General features: G+C 40.6%; 1 protein-coding gene and 1 long non-coding RNA gene across 7 annotated transcripts in view; one reads left to right on the forward strand and one right to left on the reverse strand.

Moving 5' to 3' along the window:
• LOC101738115 (6-phosphofructo-2-kinase/fructose-2,6-bisphosphatase) overlaps nucleotides 1–17,829 on the forward strand; it is a 38,149-nt gene that overhangs the window by 14,479 nt on the left and 5,841 nt on the right. For 2 of the 4 annotated variants that reach the window (XM_038012412.2, XM_012697953.4), the window contains exons 2-8: nucleotides 12,110–12,235; nucleotides 12,622–12,782; nucleotides 13,545–13,679; nucleotides 13,938–14,198; nucleotides 14,781–14,999; nucleotides 15,856–16,090; nucleotides 17,496–17,623. In XM_038012412.2, the coding sequence (XP_037868340.1) occupies nucleotides 12,110–12,235; nucleotides 12,622–12,782; nucleotides 13,545–13,679; nucleotides 13,938–14,198; nucleotides 14,781–14,999; nucleotides 15,856–16,090; nucleotides 17,496–17,623 (1,265 nt within the window). Of the gene's footprint in view, nucleotides 1–10,698; nucleotides 10,923–12,109; nucleotides 12,236–12,621; nucleotides 12,783–13,544; nucleotides 13,680–13,937; nucleotides 14,199–14,780; nucleotides 15,000–15,855; nucleotides 16,091–17,495; nucleotides 17,624–17,829 lie in introns of those variants that run through there. The other 2 variants (XM_004923606.4, XM_004923605.5) reach the window with 2 other exon arrangements.
• Nucleotides 4,622–10,104, reverse strand: LOC110384781 (uncharacterized). 3 transcript variants are annotated; one of them, XR_009973736.1, is made up of 3 exons: nucleotides 9,987–10,104; nucleotides 5,663–5,842; nucleotides 4,622–4,908 (listed from the first exon to the last, which is right to left on the reverse strand). It is a non-coding gene; the product is annotated as an uncharacterized LOC110384781 (long non-coding RNA). The 3 variants fall into 3 exon arrangements; XR_005244943.2 differs by lacking the exon at nucleotides 9,987–10,104 and adding an exon at nucleotides 6,808–6,950; XR_005244944.2 differs by lacking the exon at nucleotides 9,987–10,104 and adding an exon at nucleotides 6,501–6,777.

Here is a 17,829-nt window from a genome sequence, read left to right on the forward strand (position 1 = left end):
ATCCTAAAATTACAAAATTTATGCCAAGTTGACACAATGATTCGCTTCTCAATTATATTTATTCTTTTAGTGGCTAGCGGTTGGCAGCATTTTACATGTTCTCCTGCTATCATTGACCTCCTCGAGCGACGATAACCACTTACCATGAATTGCTTAGCGCGATTTTTTTAACTTCTCGATCGCGTAAAAGTTAACTCAAATTTGTATGGAGTTGGAACGTTTGCCTACGTTTGCCGCTAGGCTTTTTTTTTTTTCTCGGGCCGGGGGCCGAACCTCCTACGAGGTCGACTCAACGATCTGCAGAAGTTGAGAGCAGATCGCGGGCCCAAGGATTTTAGGGCCCACCCACTAAACGACTCCCCTGCACTCTTACACCCGACGTCCGATCTCCGTCCGGGGTCAGAACCCGTTCAGAGTAGGGGGGTTCCCGCGGTCAACACTACAACCAGACACGCGGCGCCACCCCGAGGACGCCCGACCGACGGGTCGTCGAGGCGATAGTCGACGACCAACGACGTCAGTCTCCGCGGTACGGCGGCCTTACCAGGCCGCCCGGGCGGTGCCGCTGGTGTTCCGGGATACCCCGCTGGGCCAGAACCAGCCTGCCGGGTCGGAACGCGATACACCGCCGACCGGGTTGCTCTTCAACAGTATGTTCGGCGACGACAGCGACGACGAAAATGCGGACTGCAGATCGCAGTCCGCAGCCGCCGACGCGCCGTCCCGTCCTCCTGGTGCCAGCGCGCTAGAGTGACGGTAGCGTGCGGCGCAGCCTCAACCCCCTTAGGTCGCCCCGTGACCATCACCGGGAGGAGACTGCCTCCTCATAGGGGCTGGAGCTGGACAAACGCCCTCCTCCGACCCCCGGCCCGACGGCGGCGGCACGGCGCCGAGAGGGAAGAAGAGCTCTCCCGTTCCGCCACCTCCTTCTGCGAGATGGTGGACTCGCAGAAGTCAAGCATCGCCTGCCAGGACTCGTCGCTGCCGAGCATCGTAGCCACGACGGTCGGAAGAGACAAGTCCGGTCCTATTTTTGCAACGAGGACGCGGCGCTGCTCCGCGAAAGCGGGGCAGTACGCGAGCGTGTGCTCCGCCGTGTCCTCGTTGCAGCCACTGCAGTGGTGGCACTTCGGCGTCGGCTCCCTCCGGGCGACGAGGTGCAGGTAGCGACCGAAACAGCCGTGTCCCGTGAGCACCTGCGTCACCCGGAAGGTGAGACGTCCTCGGTCGCGATTCACCCAGTCCGAGAGGACCGGGCGGATCGCCTCGACGGTCCGTCGCCCGTAGGCGGGGTCCGCCAGGCGGCGAGACCACGCCTCGAGCACGGCACGCCGAGATTGAAGCTTTCGCGCTCGAACTTCCGCCGCGCCAGGACGCGGCTCCCCCCTGGAGCGGAGATCGCATCGCCACGCGTAATCCGCAGCGAGCGCCTCCGCTTCCAGGTCCCAGGGAGGCGTCCCAGCTAGCACGCACGCCGCCTCGAACGAGACGGTGCGGATCCACGAACCGCCCTGACCGCAATCGCGCGCTGCGGACATCGCAACGCCGCAACGTTGTCGCGGGTCAGGGCGTGGCACCACACGGGAGCCCCGTACAGTGCCATCGACCGCACCACCCCCGTGTAGAGGCGGCGCACCACCACGTCAGGCCCCCCAACGTTCGGCAACAGCCGACTCAGCGAGCCGGCGGCCGCCATCAATCGGGGACTAACAGCCTGGCCACGGGACATTCGCCGATGCGAATATTCGCGCGGTGCGAACGGCGAAGCGTCTAGCGACTAAAACAAGCGCATAGAAATGTACCTAACAAGCCACGCGCACCGGCGACCGGCGAAGCGACCGGCGGAATGTACCGAGCGAATCGCGCGATGCGGCGGGCGAGCAAAACAAATGCATGAATACGGACGGCGCGAGCCACGGAGTCGAGCGGTAGTCGCGGCGAATAGTGCAGTGATTAAATGAGTTTAGTTGTTTTCGCCGCGAAAAATTAACGCCGAAATTTTTATATTTTTTATTTTTTATTTATTTTTTATTTTATATTTTTAAAGTCGTCGTGGCCTAACGGACGTCCGGTGCAATCGTGTTCAGCGATGCACCGGTGTTCGAATATCAGGCGGGTACCAATTTTTGTAATGAAATACGTACTCAACAACACTCAACGTTCACGATTGATTTCCACGGTGAAGGAATAACATCGTGTGATAAAAATGAAATCTTCAAAATAATAATTTGCGTAATTACTGGTGGTAGGACCTCTTGTGAGTCTACACGGGTGGGTACTACCACCCTGCCTATTTCTGCCGTGAAGTAGTAATGCGTTTCGGTTTGAAGGGTGAGGCAGCCATTATAACTATACTTGAGACCTTAGAACTTATATCTCAAGGTGGGTGGCGCATTTACGTTGTGGATGTCTATGGGCTCCAGTAACCACTTAACACAAGGTGGGCTGTGAGCTCGTCCACCCATCTAAGCAATAAAAAAATAAAATAGCTGAAATACTAGCTAGACCAGCTATTTGGAAGTCTAGCCACCCAAAGTATTTCTCGTACTTCTTGTGGAATTCTCCATCTATAGGTATACTCCGATTCTTATTCAAATCATGTACTTCACAATCTTTTCCAAATAATAGGTCCTGAACCAAAAAACTATTAATTTGTAAGCAATATCGAGATAATTTCGATATAGACATTTCGCTGTCGGACTTCCTTACTAGTCGCGGCGGCGAACGGGAGTACCCGTGGCCTGCAAACGGTGCTGCGCGAATAGTCGCCTCGCCCACCGCTTCGCTGTTCGCACCGCCGATCCCCGTGGCCAGGCCGTTAATCTCTCAAAGTGTGCCGCTAGGCTAGGCTAACATTCTAGTACAGAACAAGTTTGTTTGTTCTTTGTCTGGGTGTTTATTATCTATTTATGTATATATTTAAACGTGTATAAGTATGTATGTCAGTCTTTGGTACCCATAACACGGAATCCTAAATTGAGGCCGGATGACCGTGCGCGATTTGTTCTCAGTTATTTACTTATTATTTATTTAAGAATTTATTATTATTTAATTACATTTTCTTCGTTTTCGCGAATTATAGACACAAAACCACTTTCACAGTATAATCTCGCCTTTTTCATTGTTATTTTGTTTTTTTTGACGTCACGAACAACTAAAGTATTATCCATCGACATCTGAGAACTGTTTTTTTTTCTATAAAACATGCCTTTACTTACATGTTTATTTAAAAAAAATATCTTAAACCGTAAAAGTAATTTTAGTCTGTGCCTTTTGGAAACCGAGTGAAATAATTACCTATCTCACTATAATCCATTGCTAGTAAATAGTATTGTCATTTTTCTGTAACTGGCTAACACCTGAAACTTCGATAGTGTCTCAAAGTGAACGATGCCTCTCAAAGTGTAGTGTTTACAGTTTCTATACGAAGTGATAGATTTACAGCCTGGCCACGGGACATTCGCCGATGCGAATATTCGCGCGGTGCGAACGGCGAAGCGTCTAGCGACTAAAACAAGCGCATAGAAATGTACCTAACAAGCCACGCGCACCGGCGACCGGCGAAGCGACCGGCGAAATGTACCGAGCGAATCGCGCGATGCGGCGGGCGAGCAAAACAAATGCATGAATACGGACGGCGCGAGCCACGGAGTCGAGCGGTAGTCGCGGCGAATAGTGCAGTGATTAAATGAGTTTAGTTGTTTTCGCCGCGAAAAATTAACGCCGAAATTTTTATATTTTTTATTTATTTTTTATTTTATATTTTTAAAGTCGTCGTGGCCTAACGGACGTCCGGTGCAATCGTGTTGAGCGATGCACCGGTGTTCGAATATCAGGCGGGTACCAATTTTTGTAATGAAATACGTACTCAACAACACTCAACGTTCACGATTGATTTCCACGGTGAAGGAATAACATCGTGTGATAAAAATGAAATCTTCAAAATAATAATTTGCGTAATTACTGGTGGTAGGACCTCTTGTGAGTCTACACGGGTGGGTACTACCACCCTGCCTATTTCTGCCGTGAAGTAGTAATGCGTTTCGGTTTGAAGGGTGAGGCAGCCATTATAACTATACTTGAGACCTTAGAACTTATATCTCAAGGTGGGTGGCGCATTTACGTTGTGGATGTCTATGGGCTCCAGTAACCACTTAACACAAGGTGGGCTGTGAGCTCGTCCACCCATCTAAGCAATAAAAAAATAAAATAGCTGAAATACTAGCTAGACCAGCTATTTGGAAGTCTAGCCACCCAAAGTATTTCTCGTACTTCTTGTGGAATTCTCCATCTATAGGTATACTCCGATTCTTATTCAAATCATGTACTTCACAATCTTTTCCAAATAATAGGTCCTGAACCAAAAAACTATTAATTTGTAAGCAATATCGAGATAATTTCGATATAGACATTTCGCTGTCGGACTTCCTTACTAGTCGCGGCGGCGAACGTGAGTACCCGTGGCCTGCAAACGGTGCTGCGCGAATGGTCGCCTCGCCCACCGCTTCGCTGTTCGCACCGCCGATCCCCGTGGCCAGGCCGTTAGGCTTGATGCCGCCTTAGGCTCTGTTTAGCGTGCCGTCCTTAATGTTAGAATAAAATTTAATCTATATATATGTGGTTTTAGTTAGCGTAGGGTGTTAAAACTGAATGATAGTTCCCACAGGTTTATACAGTTTATTTGTTCTTTTAAACACAATAATAGTTAACACCACAAGAAGGAGTATAAGTACAACGAGAAAGCAACAAAGCTGAAGTTACATAGAAAATTATAGCTAATCGGAAGCAGCGTTAATTAGAGACATATACGTCGTGCGTGTCCGTAGTGGCGAGCCAACTGATCGAACTGCACTGCCGGCAGCGCAGCCGCTCCATCGGGTCGCGGGCGCCGAGGATGCGTAGCCACCACTATATATATATAAAATTTAACTGCTTGTCCGGAAATAATATTATTTAATTTAACATAAAATATATTTTAGACTAAATACAATAACACTATACAATAAAATAAACTTAAAGCTATACAAAATATATACACGCCACATATATTTATATATATAAAAATGAATTGCTGTTCGTTAGTCTCGCTAAAACTCGTGAACGGCTGGACTGATTTGGCTAATTTTGGTCTTGAATTATTTGTGGAAATCCAGAGTGTGGAGAAGGTTTAAAAGGTGAATAAATATGAAAATGTTCAGAATTAAATAAAAATAACAATCTTGTTTTCCCATTGATGTGTCCCCCATCAGACGGATTCCTTTTGTTTGTTTTAAGTTCAGCTTATACAAAAGTTTAGGTCTTTTATTTGTCGATTGAGGCACTACGAAGTCTGCCAGGTCAGGTAGTAATTTTATTTTATTTTTTACGAAAACTAATCTGGCAACATTTGCAAAGGAATTTTTTTTTATTGCCTTTGTAGGCAGACGAGCATACGGCCCACCTGATGGTAAGTGGTCACCGTCGCTCATGGACGTCAGCAATGCCAGGGGCAGAACCAAGCCGCTGCCTACCGTAGACTGATTGTCTTTTACTTTTTTCGTATCCAAAATTTCCGCCGCCCCTCAAATCAGGCCGCCATAGGCTCGGGACTCACAGGCTTAGCCGTAAATCCATCACTGACTATACGGTAATCGACATGATGTGTGCTGGCGGTGGTACCTACCCGCGCGGAATTATGTAGCGGCAGTCCTACCGCCGCGACAGACCAACACATTCACGTAGGTATTCTTGCTGCGGCGGCAGACGCGTTACTGCTGGGCAGCACCTTATTGACACCACTGCGGCAACAGCACTGCTGCTTTGCTGCTTGTTGCCGAGTTCGGATTCACACCTTAACTGTAAACTGTTTGTTGTGTTTGTTTACAAAACAATTAACTTGATGATACGGCAGCGTACGTGCGGCATGAGAGCGTTGTGAGTTCCGGCTTCGGTCCTTGAACATTAGCTATACACTAGAGACTTCGACCCCAAGGTCTTGAAGTGAGCGAGATATTTAGGTTAAAACAAAATGTTAACAATTACCAAAAAAAAAATAACAAAAAAAAAACCCTTTCTTATGGGTATTACTTATATTTATGTCAACGACTCACAGAAACCGAAGATATAACTGAATTGCACGATCCTTAGAATCTGTATAATATTAAACTACAAATAATACAAATTTGAACAAAACAAAACAGAGTTCGGAAAAAAACAGAATAAAATCAGAACAATGTCTATGTAGTTCAAGTCAATTAAATATACATTATTAAGGAAAAATCAAAAACTGCTGGTCAGCTCTTGATAAAATTTAAATGTGACCACACGAGAATTGATAACAACTATAAAATAATAATCGATTATCAAAACACAATAAAACACACGTATAATAAATACAGTGGTACAAAGAATCTCCTAATACTTTTTTTTGAAGTTCGTAATAAATACAAGCACGCACAATATGATCTACGAAATAATTGCACATCATTAATTAATTGAATAGTTAATGATAATAAATTTACTTTGCACTGAATTCCAAAAGTCCAACCGATAACGGAAACAAAGCATCGCAGCATCGTTTGAAGTAATTAAATAAAAAACAAATTAGTCACTGCAAAGTTTAAAGTCCGTTTTGTCTATTTATTATTATCTATGATTCGTGTATTTAAAATATAGAATCATTTAAAATTTAAAAGCATATTTAAAAACGTTATTTTCCGTCCAAACTACTCTTAGAGATAAAATTATTTTAACTTTTTATCATACCAAAGATGGTCTCTGAAAGAATAACAAGATTAATTATTTCTGATTTATATTTTGCGAGCTTACTTTTGAGAATTAAGTGACGGCATTAACTTTGTTGATGCCTATGGTCTCGTTCACACGTCTGAACAATATAAAAAATTATCTCAATTGTATTTTGTACCAGTTGTCCTACCCCAAAACCCACAGACATCCGGCCTTGATGGAGTCGTGATCCACAATATTTCTTGTCAATAGTAGCTGCCACCAGATTACAGCGGTTACGTAACAGCGTGGGCATTGCGTAGGTTGCAATTTCCTTACCGACATAGTACTGACAATCGGATGTTAAGATCATTGACTTCTTCATGAAAACTCTTTTGTCCGGTAACTCTCTGATCACAATTGTTAATCGAAGACTTCAAAAAGAAAAGTACCTATTCTTTCGACGAATAAGATTCACTTTAAAATGGCGTTCGGAGTCAGTACCGCTGTTAATAGTATTTGGGGCAACAGCTGTATTTGTTTTTGCCTTGTTGGGGCCTTTAGACATATCTCTTCTTTTTTAATTTCTTCTAATATCTTTAGGGCGACCGCTCTTAACGGTGGGTGGCCTCTCGAATATATTAAGTGTATAATCTATGCCGTTGACTGAGAAAATGCTGCCTGAGCTATCTGACTATCTGAGAGTGGATGCAGAAATACTAAATAGATCGTATTGTAACTACATAAAGTTCTGAATAGGGCATGCCTGTTTAGCATTATCCCTTATATGTCCGTATAACGCCATATTGGTTGAAGTATTTTTGTTAATGCACTAGATAGATGATCTTGCCACACTTGGTGCTCTCTCAAGCTGAGCCCCGTGAGCTCGTCCGCAAGCCATGGTGTATCCAAAAAAAAACCTCTTAGGCTGTTGGCAGTTAGGTAGATTTTTTATTCTATAGATATAACATAAAGCCACTGCCCGTCTTTAAACTTGTGATCGACATCTAGATTGTAATATGTAGACTGCTTCATTGAAGACGAGTGCCTTATTTAACTCACTCGTTTTGTGATATTGATCTTTTTTTTTCCCTACCAATTCGCTGGTAGCTTAAGTCCAACTACGCCCGGACGGGTAGGTGAGCTCACCGGGTCAATCTGAGAGAATTTGCTAACACTAGCCCTAGCAAGAGCAGTGCTTCGCAGAATCTACCACCGGAATCGCGACCCACTGAGAAGATCCGCCGAAAAACTCACAGGGCTAGTTCTGTGGGTTCGCTCGTTAAATTCGTCGTCGTAATCGACGAGTTCGACGAGGACCGTGACCGGTGCTTGAGGGTCTCAAAAGCACCGAGAGTGAATCCGGGGGATCCGACATGTTTCGAGCGATGGCAGCTTTGCGTTTCCCCGTCACAGTTGGTTAAGATATTGTGCGTGTTCAGATTACGTCGGACCGGCGGTCCGAATGTTGTTTTTTTTTTTTCCTACCTGTGCTGATAGCCTTGAGAGGCTATTTCAGCTTCGCCCTAACGTTTGGTCCGAATGTTGTTTTTTTTTCCCTACCTATGCTGATAGCCTTGAGAGGCTATTTCAGCTTCGCCCTAACGTATGTAGGTGAGCTTACGGGGCTCAAACCTGACGACGATGCTAACACGAACCCTAGCAAGAGTCGTGCTTCGCAGAATCTACCGCCGTCCGAATGTTGTTGTTCGGAACTTGTATATATGCGCTTTATCTTGAAAATGTCGTAAGCGAGATTCAGGCATCTGTCAATTATCTTGCGTTGTATGATGGCTACCCGCCACAATATCAATCGTTGGTCAGGATTATACAAATTGAAACAGACAAATATCTTAAATGTTACTGAAACTTCATGAAGTTATAACAAAAGATATTAGTGCAATTCAACTGCATCTAAAATCAGCGCTCCGATGGAATAAACTCATAAGAAAACAAATCCGATTCCACAGTCGTCATAATAATGTTAATTATATAGAATATCAAAATAAAATTACGAGCACATATTTATACGGTAATCTTTCATGGCAATTACTGAAGCAAATACCTACTTCAACGTTTGACAACTAAGTCATTACAATGTCAAGGAAGATGTGACGTCAGCGTTGACTTCGCTGGGCAAAATTAACGTTTCCCGCCCACGGCTTTTCTCGCTTTCATTCATTCATTGTTTACGTGTTATGTAATGAATGTTTATGTTTTTTTTAGCAGCTAATGTATTGATAATGACCGATATTTTCGTCTATGTCTTTGATAGATTTTTCTAAATATAGTGTTCGCAAGTCACTTCCATAATGAAGTAATAACATCGAAGGCATCAAAACGATTATATTAAGCCTATTTTTTCTGAAAAGCAGTCGTGGGTTCCCATTTAATAAAAGTTGGAGAACCCGTATGGATACATATTATACAACCGAGACTAGACTTTATGCCGCAAGTTGGCTGAATTAACGTTATCACGTACAGCCACCCACCTTCAGGTGGACATTGAACTACGTCTATCCATCTAAAACAATAAAAATATCATATCATATCTGTGGTACATTTTTTTCTATTTATTTTCATATTTATAGGGCATTTTGTGTACATAAAAAATTACAATGATGAAATTACAACGCTTTACCACCAAGTAGGGCTTCTTGTGAGCCCACACGGGTAGGTATTAGCACGTATTTCTGCTGTGAAGCAAGCTTGGGTACTCGCGTAGTCGGACAATAGAACAGTGTGCTTTTTGAGAGTTTTTTAACGTACTCGATAGCATAAAAGGTAGCTATTTGTATGGAATCGGATCGTTTGCCTACGTTTGCCGCTAGGGGCGCTGTTCCAACTGCATACAAAATTGGGCTAACTTTTACGCTATCGAGAACCTTAAAAAACTCGCACTAAGCACAAGACTTAGAACCCATATTTCAAGGTAGGTGGCAGAATTAAAACTGTTAATGTCTGATGATAGCTCTGGTAACCATTTAACGCAAGGTAAGCCGTGAGCTCGATCACCTGTCTAACTATTAAAAAATATAATGTTCATAATACGTAAACAGTTCACTAAATATGGCGATTACCAATTATCATTTTCATCGTAATATAGCATTTATAACTTGCGTATACAGAGTCCTCGTTTAATTAACAACCACTTTCAACGTCTTTTATAAATATATAAAAAACAGTAGTTAATACTACATTCAAATGCTAGTCGTTCGCAACCACGAGAACCGAAACGTCGGAAATAATAATTTAAGCAGAGTAAAAAACGCACGATTTACCCGCAACAGTAGCTTTGTGTCTACGACTCGGAAAATCCGAAAACACCTGAGTTATTACTCGTCTCGATAGCACAATTCGTTTTTTCATAAATGTTTAGCTCATATGGACACAGGGAACCATATCGACCATAAACATTGATTATTTCTAAGAAAGAACATACTCATGCTAGAGGAACAATTAATATTCAGGACTTTTCAATAATAAGATTTAGACCATTAATAACGTGCCAACGTAGTAACAAGATTTATTATTGTACTCAGAATAACATAAATCCACCAAAACAACAAAAGCAAATGCGATGCTTTTATATAAAACTTGTACGTGAAATGTTATACACCAACTATTTCATGCCATTCATACTAGTATAGTTAATAATGCGATTAATTCCTCTGAGATTAGAAGCACTTCAAACAGTTCATAAATACTGATGGTCGGTAATAAATCCAGCAGTAAACTTAATGAGTTGAAAAATAATGATAACCCTAATAATGATAATTGCAATTAAACCAAAAAAGTCTATATAATTACACATCATTATTTTAATATTGACTTATAAGTCGAGAGTAACAACAATATTCAAGTTCTTTAATTATACGTCGCTTTTTTGTCGGCGTATCGATATAATGTAACTTCCATCATTTAATAAGGTCTTGAAGTGTCGTTGTCTGTAAAATTTACTAAAAACCAAAATTGTCTATGCTTAATCGCTCTATCTCTCTTTCTGTCAAATGTGTCAAATCGATCACGTTGACAATATGACACTGACAGTTTGCGTTTTGGTATCTGCTGTGATTGGACGTGTGCTAGTAAAAAGTTTTTAGCGAACTTAAATTGCCAATAATATCTTGAGTGCTGTATTACTGGGAATCCCGCGATGGATGACGAAAACCGAGCTGAAGGCTGGAAGTATTTAAATAAGCAGTTCTTCGGTGATGGTTAGTAAACTTATTAATTAAAATATCTAGGATATTTTTTCGTACCTACTTGTTTTGCTGATTCTATCGTCACAAGACGTCGCTTGATAGGTCAATGATAAACGAGTTTCCGTTATCGCGTTAACAGCTTTGGTATTATGTTTTCACATGATATCTAAATACAGTTCTTGACTGCACTAGGAAGTAAGTTTATTGATATCATAGTTAATTAACTTAATCTACTGTCCTGTCAGCATTACGCTAATCACTCCACAAATTTAATTAGTGACTTGTTTGAAGGGCTTGTGATAAATTTGAAATAAACTTAAGAATGCTACAAGCAATAAACTGAAACATAATAATAAAACTGCAAAAAAGTAAGAAATAAAAAAAATGTTTAAAAATTAACAATAACTATTATAAAAAAAATCTACAAATGATTTTTTTTATTCATAAAATATTAAATTTTTGATACACATCTACAATTTGTTAAGAGTTTGAGCTCAAAAAATTTATTCAAGAAAACATTTGTAAATATGTAATTAGCCCAAGAGCCTGCAATGACAAGACCATCATTTTATTAAAGCTTATAGTTTCTCTGTCCATGTCCTCAACACAAGTAAGAATCATTTATATTATACTTACTTGTTCTGGTACTTAACATTCTTTTAAAGTGTTCAATTTTAGTGTATTTTCTTTAGAAGACCATTAGAAATCACATCATCCATTGCTGGATACTTAGTTCATGCACAATTCACTGACAGACACTTCCAAATTTAAATAAATTATAATTATTCTGATGCCATAATATAAGAGCTGAATTTTATATGCAATATATAGGGACCTAAAAAATCTACCTCAGATGTTGGACAGTTTTAATAGTCATTTAAATCCTCAGTCATTATTATTATTGTGTTTTATTGTAAATACATGCTTTCAGTATTATAAGACACGTGTTTAAGTACCTTATTGTAGAATCACATTGGAGACAACATGTTTTATTATATATCACCTAAGCTGAGCTTTGAACAATATTGACTACTATGCTGATAATCACAATCGACTCACTATAATTATAATACCCAAAAATAAAATGCAGTCTCACCAGAAATGGTGATCTGCTCCAGACATCAAGTGAAACTTGAATATTAAGAAAATGTAAGTAAGTAGACTATTGTTTTTTTTTTCAATTTATTTATTATTTACAGGAGAACGATCGAATTATGTCAACATACCGCATGTTATCGCAATGGTGGGTCTCCCGGCACGAGGGAAGACATACATTTCCAAGAAACTGTCACGCTACCTGAACTGGATAGGGATCAATACAAGAGGTAAGAAACTTTCATTTTGTAATTACGATACAACAGACACCAAAAACTGTAGATGCATAATTGAATAGATGTTAAAAATTCATAACTTTATTACTCATCCATCTTACTTTCAAATTGAGATTAAACCAGAGACCATTCAAAAAATAATGTTTTTTTGCAAAGGCAAAACACAACTCACAAAGGTGAGTGATCACTGTTGCTCCTAGACGACAGCCCACTGACTTATGCACATAAGTTAAAACTGTTTATGATTCACTTAAACAATGGAATAAATCATAGTTTTTCACAGGAGACTTGTATTCTTACTTCGAAGTCACTTCATAGAATTCAATTAATGCATGTTGTTTTGTTTATCTGTAGTTGACATGTTTTGTTTCTGTTTACAGTATTTAATCTAGGCGAATACAGAAGACATGCTACATCCGCATACACAAGCCATGAGTTCTTCAGGGCCGACAACAAAGAAGCCATGGCTATAAGACAGCAGTGCGCTTTAGATGCATTACAAGATGTGTGTGAATGGCTGACCAAAGGCGGAGAAGTCGCCGTGAGTATCTACATCTAGTGTGATTTTTTTATTTGTTTTGAACAAACACAGGCCCCATGTAAAGTAGTTACCAGAGCACACAATACAATGTGGATGCCACTACCTAACTTGAAACTTAAGGTCTATGTGTTTAATGTACGATTGCATGTTTGATTATTATTACGGGATGTTATTCTCTCATAATGGTAGTCATTAGAGAATGTTACACAGTGCCTATTTCATTACAAAAAATTGATATCGTCATGCAGAATTTAAACACCAGAAAAATCTCAACAAGCAAGTACAACGAGCTTCTTCTTTTTTAAGCTGAGACGACTAACATTATGTACCTACATTAGATAGAAAAATACGAGCTAGATGCTGTTCTATTTTTTTTAATAAGCGATCTGTGGAGCACTTCTAAACATTTGACCAGTGAATTTAATCAGATGTTGTTCAGAAATTCATTTCATTTTCTTATATGGTCACTAACAATTATGGTCTACTTTATATTAAACTATTACTGATGTCCATACCTAAATCTACAATTAGATGCCCACTCTCACTAAGATAGATAGTTCTCAGTTTTTTTTGTAGAAAGATTTAGTGCGATCAATTAAAAATTTACTAAATGTCAAATTCAAAACAAAAGAGAATATGTGAAAGAAATAATCTATTTAAACCTTGAGGGATCGATCATTCGCAAACAATATGATACAATGATGCAACAATGACAATGATATGCAATAAATAAATAATAAAATGGTTTTATCATTATATCAGGTCTTCGATGCTACAAATTCTACTTTGGACCGACGGCGGATGATAAGAGACCTTGTAGTCCACAAGATGGGCTTCAAGCTTTTCTTTGTTGAATCTATATGTGATGACCCTAGGATTATTGAACAAAACATTATGGTGAGTTCTTATGTTCTAAATGAAAACAGCCAACTTTAAAACAAAACCTACAATGATTTGTGATAATAATATCTTGGAACAACTTGATTATGTTATTATAAAAATAAATACTGGAGGTTTGATTTTATTTGCATTATACGATCCTTGTGGAAGTCGTAGGCGTTCGCGTCTTAGGTACGTAATCATCTATGCAAGAGCACTGGGCGTCTGGCATACTAGGCCACGGACGTTTCAGTCTCAACAATTTATAATTCGCAGGAAGTAAAAGTGAGCAGTCCGGACTACACAAACATTCAGAACACGGATAATGTTCTAAATGATTTCATGCTCCGGATAGAACATTACAAGGAGAAGTACGAGCCTCTGGACGAGAGCCTGGAGTCTGAATACAGCTTCATGAAGATATACGATACCGGAGAGAAGGTGGTCGTTCACAAGCATGAAGGACACATACAGAGTCGGATTGTGTACTACTTGATGAACATACATATTGTACCCAGAACTATATATCTGACAAGGGTTAGTTTTATTAATTTAATGATAATTTGAATTTTATATTTTTAACATTCATTATAGTGTTGATTAAAACCATTATAAAAAAAATTACAAATATATCGATTTTTTTTTGCTTAGTTGGATGGACGAGCCCACGGGTCGCCTGGTGTAATGTGGTTACTGGAGCCCATAGACATCTACAACCTAAATATGCCACCCAGCTTGAGATATAAGTTCCAAGGTCTCAGTATAGTTACAACGGCTATCCCACCCTTCAAACCAAAACGCATTACTGCTTCACTGCAGAAATAGACAGGGTGGTCGTACCTATCCGTGCGGACTCACAAGAGGTCCTACCGCCAGTTATTACACAAATTAAAATTTTGCGAGTTTGATTTTTATTCCTTCACCGTCAAGTACGTATTTCATTAGACAATTCGGTACACACCTGCGGGATTCGAACACCGGTGCATCGCTAGATACGAATGCACCGGACGTCTTATCCTTTAGGCCACGACGATTTCAAATAAAAGTGTCTATATAAAATTAAATAACTATAAAAAAAAAGCTGTTGATCAGTTAAATCAGAGTGAGTCCTGGTTCCAGCACGGCGAGAGCCTGCACAACCTGGTCGGGCGCATCGGCGGTGACAGTCCGCTGTCGCCGCGCGGCTGCCAGTACGCGCGCGCGCTCTCCGCCTACATCGAGCAGCAGCGCATCCCGGGCCTGCGCGTGTGGACCTCCTGGATGCGCCGCGCCATACAGACGGTCAAGGACGTCAAGGCGCCGCAGGAGAGGTGGAAGGCCCTCAACGAGATCGACGCGGTATGTTGCGTAAACTCGATCGCGCTGCCCTTGATCAACAGATGGCGCTGTCATAGAAAAATACGTAGTTCGGTTTGGATGGAGAGTAGGCGGACAATTAAGTTGTAGTATAGTCTGTATTTTTGAATTAATAAACATTCATTTCATTTCATAAAATCTTTAAAAACAGTAAACAGTAGTACATAATAGTACTAGTAATAAATATTTTGGATTTCTAACTTAGTAACTAATAATTCCATTTGTGACAGATCGTTATAAATTAATCTATAATTTACATTTCATCCATCGTTACTTGCTACACCGTAAATGACGTGTTCGTGGCGTGTTTCATATCTATGCTAGAATTTCGAAAAATAACAGTACCCTTATTCTCTATAATGAAAACAGTTATTCCCTATAGTGAAAACTCATTCATTATAGTATAGTTTCTACATGACGGTGTTAAAAAAATATATTATGTGAGCGATATGTCATTTAGTATCACAGTAAGTTGTGAGAGTAGAAGAGAGACATAAGAATGAATGAAAAGTAATCTAAAGCTGTTAAAGTTTAATAACAGATGGCGTTTGTCGTATTTAGATAATCATTAACTGACATAAAATTGCCACTTAACTCATACTAGCAACCCGCCCTCGCTTCGCTTCGGAAACTGTAATTTATTATTGATTTCTCCACTATTTAATGGATGTTATCAAACATATAAACCTTCCTCTTCAATCACTCTATATATTTAAAAAAAACCGCATCAAAATCCGTTGTGTAGTTTTAAAGATTTCAGCATACATAGGGATAAGGGGACCGAGAAAGCGGCTTTGTTTTATACTATGTCGTGATTAAAGTTGGACGTTACATCCAGGGCATATGTGAAGAGATGACATACGCTGAGATACAAGAGAAGTACCCGTCGGACTTCAACTCCCGCGACGCCAACAAGTTCGCGTACCGCTACCCCCGGGGGGAGAGCTACGAGGACCTGGTGGCCAGGCTGGAGCCCGTCATCATGGAGCTGGAGCGGCAGGGCAACGTGCTCGTGGTCTCGCACCAGGCCGTCATGCGCTGTCTGCTGGCCTACTTCCTCGACAAGAGTGCAGGTGAATACCATTGAAGCAACATCTACTATTAGATTTATTTATTAGATTAAGTTATAAATAAAACTCAAGATAAATCATAGAAATAATAACCAGTCACACTATCCTGTTCAAATTCAAATTCAAATTCAAAATCATTTATTTCAACTTGGATGTCATCAAAAACACACTTGTTGAATGTCAAAATGTAAAAGAAAATGTTAACTCTACCACCGGTTCCAAAAAAGCCACAGTCCTGAGAAGAACCGGCGAAACAAACTCAGCGGGCTTTTTTATGTATTTTCTCAACTATTTTCTTCTTTTTTTTTTTTTAAACATGATAACATATTTACAGTATACTTTGCCACGTAAATCTAACGTCGTATAAAAAACGAGCAAATAAAATGATGAAGTTTCATTTATGTCTTAATCTTAGACGCCTTTTAAAACATTCAGGTAAAAAATTGCCATTGTTCTTTGTTCATTTTCACTAATGATCTTTTTTTTAAGGGATTTTATGACCTGGTAACTAAGACCTTTAAGTCATGTCTTATTTTAATTTATATTCTTCTTTTTATGAGAAAAGGATAATATGGAGTGAAATTAAATGAAATGAAAATGATTAATTTGAGATATTAATCAACTGGGATGAAATTAAATGAAATGAGATGAGATGATATGGGATGAAATATAATCTCATTAAAATGGTGGTCATTTACTAAGATTTTTTTCAGTGGACTTTTTGGAGGATCCCGAGAAGCTACGTCCAGCGACTTTGTTTCATTTTCCCACATTTGTACACTTTCACAGATACTAAACAGTTAATAAACCACCGTTATTACACATTTAAACCTGAACACACAATAAATAGACAAAATAAAACAAATCACACAACTTGACTCATCGCGTTCCCGCCAAAAAGCATTTCACTAATCTTGGTCACGTGTAATAACGATATTTGTGAAGCGTTGTCAGTTTGAACTATAGAAAATGGCGCCAATAAAGAAACGAATCGAAAATGGCGTCTATGTACCTGCACTGACAGAGGGTAGGGTCAACAAATAAAAAGAACGATAGAAAGAAAAAGTTGTTTATTGTAAAAATATATATAAAAAAACAAATTAGAATGTACTTTACTTTATGCCCTGGTTGAGGGGGAGGTGTCTCATCTGGGATGCAACTTGCGTAGATACTTTAATGCCAGTCATCTAAATCGCACAATTCGAAAGTGAAAAAACTCGAACTCAACAACAAAGTCACAACTGATATTCTTTCTGCACGCAGTACGCGCCGTGTACGACTAAAGACAGGAATAGTTTAGAGTGAGAGCGCATGATCGCCGCCGCCATTTTAGATTCGTTTCGTTTATTGGCGCGGCTTATAATGGCCGTGAAGCTCCACGCTGAGGGTCCGTGTGTGTTGTGTGCAGAGGAGCTGCCGTACCTGCAGGTGCCGCTGCACGCGGTCATCAAGCTGACGCCGGTCGCGTACGGCTGCCGCGAGGAGCACATCCGGCTCAGCGTGGACGCCGTCGACACGCACCGCCCCAAGCCGCAGGTACACGACCCTTATGTACGCCTCGCGTCCTAATTTAAAGCTTAAGCGTCTACAAACCAACGAACTAGTAAAAACGCTAATTTAAAATCTAATACTACCAGACCTAACACATCCTGTGGACCGAATGGTAAACACGTCATTACGGATCCTCCCGATCCATTAACGGTACCTAAAGTACCTCAAGCACCGGTCGTCGAACCAGTCGC

The sequence above is a fragment of the Bombyx mori genome, chromosome 8 (assembly GCF_030269925.1).
Source record: "Bombyx mori chromosome 8, ASM3026992v2".
Taxonomy (NCBI): domain Eukaryota; kingdom Metazoa; phylum Arthropoda; class Insecta; order Lepidoptera; family Bombycidae; genus Bombyx; species Bombyx mori.